At 64.1% G+C, this 6,867-nt stretch overlaps 1 protein-coding gene across 1 annotated transcript; it reads right to left on the bottom strand.

Moving 5' to 3' along the window:
* Nucleotides 1-534: 534 nt before the first annotated feature.
* Nucleotides 535-6,864, bottom strand: UAP1L1 (UDP-N-acetylglucosamine pyrophosphorylase 1 like 1; the record flags this gene model as incomplete). The annotated part of the gene is made up of 9 exons (XM_040466717.1): nt 535-2,307; nt 2,762-2,828; nt 3,396-3,581; nt 4,170-4,310; nt 4,781-4,974; nt 5,066-5,238; nt 5,541-5,716; nt 5,910-6,114; nt 6,792-6,864. Coding segments are annotated over 9 exons (1,299 nt in total), but the record flags the coding sequence as incomplete, so codon positions are not given.
* Between the last annotated feature and the right edge of the window lie 3 nt (nt 6,865-6,867).

Below are 6,867 nucleotides of genomic sequence, written 5' to 3'. Positions count from 1 at the left end.
AGGGGTGTGTGGCGGGCTCCCCGGCGTGTGCGCCTCCCTGGCTTGTCTGAAGCTGCCCCAGAAAGCGCCTCCTGCTCTCCGCCCCCCCCCCCCCTTCCCTAGCGGGGGTCATCCCCGAGGCCCCTGCGGGTCTTTTCCCCACACAGGGCTCTGCCCGTAGTGCCAGCGGTGCCCTCGTGCGTCCGTCCCTGCACATGCCGACAGCAGGGAGAAGGTGGTATCTGGAGGGTGGGTCACCGGGCTCTCCAGCTGAGGGCGCGGGAGCCCACCCCTGGAGACCTAGCCGGGGTGGGGTGGGGTGGTTCTGGGCCCCCCCCCCCCCCCGCAGGGTGTCAGACTCACTAGGTGTTCCCTGGCCTCCCTGAGACCCTGGCGAAGAGCTGGGTGGGAGCTCGAGGGGACTCCTAGGCCGCCCAGAGCAGGTGCGGGCTCAGCGTGTGGACTCTTGCTCCGTTGGATGCACGGAGCTGGGAACCCCTGGTTGCCGTTCCCAGCACCCGTGCCGGTCAGAAACTGCGCTCGCCAGGCCAGGGATCAGTCACGGCATCTTGCGTTTATTGGGAATCCGCCACGTTCTGCGGGAAATCAAAGAGTTTGGCAGCCTCTCAGAAGTCCGTTGCTTCCTTATCGGTTGTCTGGGGAGGGACAGTTTTGTGCTGAGGGGCCCGTCCTGCTTCTTGAGTGCAGTGTGCACAGCAGCGCGCACCCGTGAGCAGTGACCTAGGGCTCCACCCGTGTTCCTGGTTTGGGGACGTGCTTCAATCCTGTGGAAAAGCCTTTCCGAAGGCTCTTGTGCCCCCGGATCTCTGGGCCGTGTTTGGAACTTTACGCGCAGCTGTAATTCTTTTACGATAAACGGGGTCTTTAAAAACAGGCCGTTTCAGTAGCTCCCCCAGCTGGTGTAGGAAAGAGGCTGCCCGGTCGTTGGGCTGTGGCAGCGAGGAGCAGCAGCTGTGGGCAGGACCCCGGACCTGGGCCCCCGCCTTGGCTGGCCCTCCTCTGTCCCAGGCCCTCTGCTTGCCAGCCGGAGCAGCTGGGAGAAGCGTCGTAAGGCACGCGGTTCGGTTCTGAGGTCTGCGAAGGACTGGCACAGCGCGGGTGGGGGCAGAGTCCTCCTCTGGGCTTCGGGCCTGGCCCCGACCCCGCCGCCACGCCCAGGTCCGGGTGCGGGGACACCCGTCCGCCCTCCGCTAGTCCACTACGAGCCACTGGAGGAGTCAGCGGCCTCTGAACCCACCGCCCAGGTGACGCCCTTGCCCTGGGGAAACCGGCTTCCGTGGGGGTGTCGCCGCAGTGTGAGGGCGTGGGAGCCGGCGGCCCGGTGGAGCGGTGGAGCGGCAGGCTGCATTCCACGCCGCCCTTCGCGTCAGCGGGCGGGGAGGTGCCCCGGGCTGCTTTCCGGAGGGGAGAGCAGCAGGGCTAGGGGCCGGGGCCAGCGGGTCTCCCCCAGCCTCGGTGGGGCCGCAGGGGTGCAGCGTGGGGACCGTGGCCCCGTACGTGGAGTCCGTGTCTCCCTCCAGAGAGCGCGGGAGGTCCGTGAGCACCGAGATCTGTCAGAAGCTACTAGCAAGCCGGTTGGGGGGCGGTGCTCCCCGCCTGCTTATATTTCAGACCAATCAGCCACCACGTGCGGCCACTGGAATTGGCCCGACTGGTTGTTGGGGAAAAGACCTAAAGTTCAGCAGCCTGAACCGACCGTAGCCCTGGCCGAGGAGCCAAGGCCTCCAAGGGAGATTGAGAGAATTCAGTTTTAGGTGTGCAGGCTGTGCGTGGGGGGTGGGTGGGGGTAGCTGGTGGGCACTGGGGGGCTGGAGGGCTAGGCCGTGACACCCCCCCCCCGCCCCCGCCATGCCAGGTACTTGGTCAGCTGCAAGAGAGGGAGGGAGCAGCACCTTTGGACAGGTCACCCTGCAGGGGACGGACACCGTCCCCTCCTCTCGCCTCGTCCGTCCTTGGGTCTGCAGAAAAGCTGGAGTGGCCGGTGCTCCCCGCCGGGCGGATCTGCGCGTAGGGCTTGAGGTGCCGTCGTCCTCACCTACGTCTCCGCTCCGACAGAGGCAGGCCTGCTGCCGTCCCCGAGGACGCCGCACCTCTGCCTCTCGCCCAGACCTCACAGCCAGGAGCACGGCCAGAGAGCCCTGTTTGGTCACTTGTGTCCCCGGGAACGATGACGGGAGCGGCGCCACCCCTCAGGACCCCGGGGTAGGCAGGCCAGAGAGCAAGTCAGGGCTGCAGAGCCCTGGCCCGGTTCTCATCCAGGATCAGCGGGGATGGGAACTCCCGGCCTTGCAGATACGCCTCCAGAGCCTGGAAACAAGGATGTCAGCATGTCCACACGTTAACCTCTGTCCCCAGGTGGGGTCCATATTCTGCCTTGAGCCCGTGTGGGGTAGGGCCAGACTCGCTCCCAGCACTAAGGGTCGGATGCCACTTGCAGACCCAGGCCCTCTTGAGCCCAGATCTTCTCAAAGGGTCCGCGCCAGCATTCATTCCTTGCAAGGCTCCCATAAAGCCTGGCTGGAACCCTAGCCTCTGGCCTCACCTGGTATCCTCCTGGCCTCTCCTGGTCCTTGGAGGCCTCCTGATGGCCTCACCTACCCTACGTCCTAGAAGATCCTCTGTATCTGAAGAACTATTTGTCTCATCGGTAACGTGAGACAGAGCTGTGACTTTCTGCCCCAGCATCCACCACTCCCCAGCCCTCCTCCCAATCATGCATCCCTACCCCAGAAAAGACCTGAATGAGCCAGTCAACTCTCACCTCTCCAGAGTATGATACCAAAGGCGAGATCTCACAGATGGCAGGAGGCTCTCCGCTGCTGGGCGAGCTGTGGGAGCCCATGTATCAGCACCTGCTCCAGGGTGTGTGCCCTGGGGCTGGCCTTGCCTGGCCCAGCTCCCATAGATCTTTTCTCAGCAACACTCCCTTCCACGGCACCCCCAGAGCCCTCGGCAAACTGCCCCTGACTTGAGTGATCAGCTCTGATGTGGGCTGGAAGACACCCCCCCAGCCCTGCAGGTACCCTGCACAGGTCCCCCTGAGCAGCGCGATTTAGGTGGTGGCTCTGTTGTTTCCTTTTCCAGTCCCGAAACGTGACCTGCATTGCTGTTTTTCTACACGTCACGCCTAGGTCTTGCTTTCAGAGCTTACAGATGAGTCAGGAAGGCTGGCAGCCACCCACCTTCCCCAAGGCCCTGAGCAGACCTTGAGGAGTTGGGCTCAAAGCTGCAGGCAGTCACTGTATGGCTGGGCCGGGTGCGTGGCCACCCATACTCAGCGTGGTGCTGGAGCCCAAGCTCCCAGCACAGCTCAGACAGCAGTGGAGCCGGCAAGGGTGGGGAGCTGGACCCTGGCACCCTTGTCCTTTGAGGAGCATGCTGACGGGCACACTCACCTGGGCAGCTCAGGGAGCCGCGCCCCACACGCGTCCAGAAAGTGGGCCCCTGCCTGCAGGGCCCAGCGGTAATGCTGTAGGAGCAGGGCGCACCGAGTCGTGGTGGGGTTGTCGCTAGCAGCCGAGGCAGCATTCTTCAGAGGAGAAAACTCCTCCTCCCGAGACACTTCGAAGGCCACGAAGTTCCTGTGTGGACGACAGCTGGTGACCAGATGTCCTGACCCAGAGGCCCTGGTCCTGGGCAGGCAGAGCCTGCACCGGGCTCACGACGACTAAATGGTGGTCTGTTCCACGCAGGAGGCCCCACAGTCACTGCGTGTGTCTTTGTTTCTGAGATCCCTGGGGCTGCCTGATTCCCCCCCTCCACCCCATTCCCACCTGCCAAACCCACAGACCCTGAGGCCCCAGATTGAGGGCCAAGTCCCCTGGGAGTCCCCCCCCCCCCCCACCCCCCCCCCCCCCGCCCGGGAACAGCCTCCTAACCCCGGCCAGGAGCAGACGGAAGGCTCAGGAGTGGCAGGGGTGGCCCCCAAAGCACAGCCCCCAAGACTCCAACTACTCCAGATCTCACCCTGCTCACACTGCAGGGGTAGTGTGAGCCCCCTTCTCCTGCCCCCTTCTGGAGCCCGCCTACAGCCCCTGGCCCCCCACTGCAAAGGTGCATCCCCACTGTCCCCCACAAGCCTCCACTTCCCAGCCCAACTAGGTCTCAGAACCCACCACCAAAACAAGGAGAAGATAGAAAGAAAAAAATAAGCGACTTTTGCCACTAACTTAGCGAACGGGAATACATCAAACACAAACTTCTCCAGCTTTATCCCATTTGGTTTTAGCGGCTTTACCAGATTTCCCTCCTCATCCACGTACGGGACCTTCTTCACAGCCACGTGTGGCTTCAGCAAGGGCTCAAACTCACTTGGGGGGGGGGGAGACAGGAGAACAAAAGAAGGAAAGACACGGTTCAGACGGGACACCCCTGGGAGCCCCCTCCCCACCTCTCTGCACACCTGGCCAGGCAGGATGGGCTGACAGACGGACACCGCAGGGCACAGGAGCCCCGGGAGCTGAGCCCTGTCTCCGGAAGGACACAGGCACCCTCTTACGCTCCCCAGCCCGCGAGAGAGACTGGCACCACTGGCCACATCCCCGCCCAGGTGAAATGGCAGCTGGCAAGTCGCAGGGCAGAGGTGGGGCCTGAGGCCACAGCCACCGTGTGGGGAGGAAGAGCAGGCCAACCGGGCCCCAGAGCCTTATAGCAGCTGCTAGAGGTCTGGTGGCGTTGGCCGACTTAAATGCACCCCAACCCAGGCTGGCCCCTGACCGCAGCCCCACTGGGCTCAGGCCAGCCTCCCTGGCCAGCACCTTTGGCCACCTGCTGAGCACACCTGACGACAGCCCGGAGGAAGCCTCGAGTGAAAAAGTGGTTGCAGATGTTGCCCAGGTGGTAGAGGAGGCTCCCATCGGGCCCGCGAAGCCGTGCGGTCTCGGGGCTGATCTCGCTGTACTCCACCACCTGAGGGACTCCGTCCACCTGGCACACCACCCCCACCGGCTCCTCCGGGGACGCCTTTTCCACCACCTGCAGCCGAGGCAGAGACAGGAAAGGCTGGCGGGGGCGGGGCCGGGGGCGGGGCGAGGCAGGCAGCCGGGCAGTGGGCGGGGAGGCTCACCTTGGCCCCACAGTCTGCGCCGCGCAGCACGCAAAAGCCGACGAAGACAGGGTCAGCCAGCCGCACGAGAATGTTGTCCACACAGTACACGTGCACAAACTCCACTCCCCGACGCTCCATGTCCTCTAGAATCTGGTGGTCTGACAGTGCGCGGTACAGCCCTCCGTTGCCATCTGCCAAGGGAGAAAGGGACCAGTCCCCGGGGCTTCAGCCATCCAGTCCAGAGCCTGCTGGAGGCAGGAGAGGCCCCTGGGGCTGGACCTTGTACCTGAGGCAGCTCTGTGTCACTATCCAAGTAGCCCTATGGCTGTGTCATGCGACACATGGGAATCAAGGCCCAGAGAGAGGAGGCCAGTCGCCCAGGACCACACAGCCTTCTAGCATAACGTTCTGGCCGCGTGCAGCCCTCCTGACCTCCGATTAGCTCCTTGTTCTAGACCAGGCAGCGCTTCCCTGACTCAGGGGCGGGGCATACCTGGGGCCATGGCAACCTTGTCTTTCTTCTCCAGGATGGCCCTGCCATCAAAGGTCACAGCAGGCAGCATGCGCTGCTCAAACATGATCACGTTGTTGGGGTCCAGGTGGAAGAAGTCGTGCTCCTTGAAGAACCTGGCGGTGGGCTCCAGCGTGAACTCACTTGTCATGATGTACCTGCGAGGAGAGGCAGGGCTGAGCAGGCCCTTGGAAGGGCCCGGCCGCTCGGGGATCCAGGGCTGCGATAGGGGCTGGCCTCGGAGTCCGGGCTGGGGCTGGGGGTTGGGACTCGAGTCTTGGTGTGGGGCAGGGCTGATGCTGCGTGGGCAGGGGATCATTCTGGGGACAGGGTGAGGAGGGAAAGGCACACCAGGGTATGGCACACTGGGTCCCGCTGCGCTCGCCGGCCAGCTGCTCCACCCGCCGAATCCGTTCTGCCTGCAGCTGGTACAGGCTCTTCCCGCTGGGCAGCCCCACCTGATACATGCCCTTGGGGTAGGTCACGCCTAGGCGCGTGCCCTGCCCACCAGCCAGCAGCAGCACAGCCACCTTGCTCAGGGCGATCTGGTGGAAACCTGGGGGCAGAGGGTGCCGTGAGGGGACCCCTGGGACCTGCCATATAACCACCCCCTCACTTCAGAGCAAGCCAGACGTGCGCCCAGGACTCTAAAACTTCTGAGAGCCACAGAACAGAGATCTCCAAACAACATTCCGACCTCATGTGGGCCAGGGCCCCATCCAAATCTGACCTTGTCCAGACCCATCAGAGGTCCTGATGATGTCCTCCAGGGCTTATTCCCAGCCTGGGTCCTTCAGAGGGAACACCAGGTCAGACTGGTCAGAGCAGTCCGGCGGGGGCCCTGGGCAGCTTCCCTCCAGGAGCACCTGCCTCACCCGTAAGGCCAAGAAGCCAAGAGTGCACCCGGGGCCAGCGCGCTTGTGAAACGGAGCGTGTACAAATGTGCAAGGGGTTCCCTGCTGTCAGTAGGCTTGTGGCCTGGGCAGCTGACCATCCAGGTGTGCGCCTGCACAAAGCACTCGCTGGAGGGGGAAGCCGCCTGAGGGCGGCTGCCACCTTCGCAGCTTTTGGAGCCCTACACCTGAGTCGCGAGCTGGCGTGTGAACGGAGAGCCCACAAAGGAACGAGGCGCGCCAAACTCCTCCAAGTACAAGCTCTCCTGTCACCCCACTTTGGGCAAGGCCCCCTGCGCCGGCCAGGCCCACCCCGACCGGGGACCCCCGCCCCGCCTACCTTCCTCCTCCCAGAGCCGCCGCGTCTCAGGGTCGCACCGGCTCGCGCTGCCCACGCGCTCAGGGGGCAGGGGCCG

Source organism: Herpailurus yagouaroundi, unplaced genomic scaffold, assembly GCF_014898765.1.
Source record: "Herpailurus yagouaroundi ecotype Mexico unplaced genomic scaffold, PumYag 65195, whole genome shotgun sequence".
Classification (NCBI taxonomy): domain Eukaryota; kingdom Metazoa; phylum Chordata; class Mammalia; order Carnivora; family Felidae; genus Herpailurus; species Herpailurus yagouaroundi.
The sequence above is the reverse complement of the archived record's forward strand: the minus strand, read 5'-3'. Positions and strand labels throughout refer to the sequence as shown.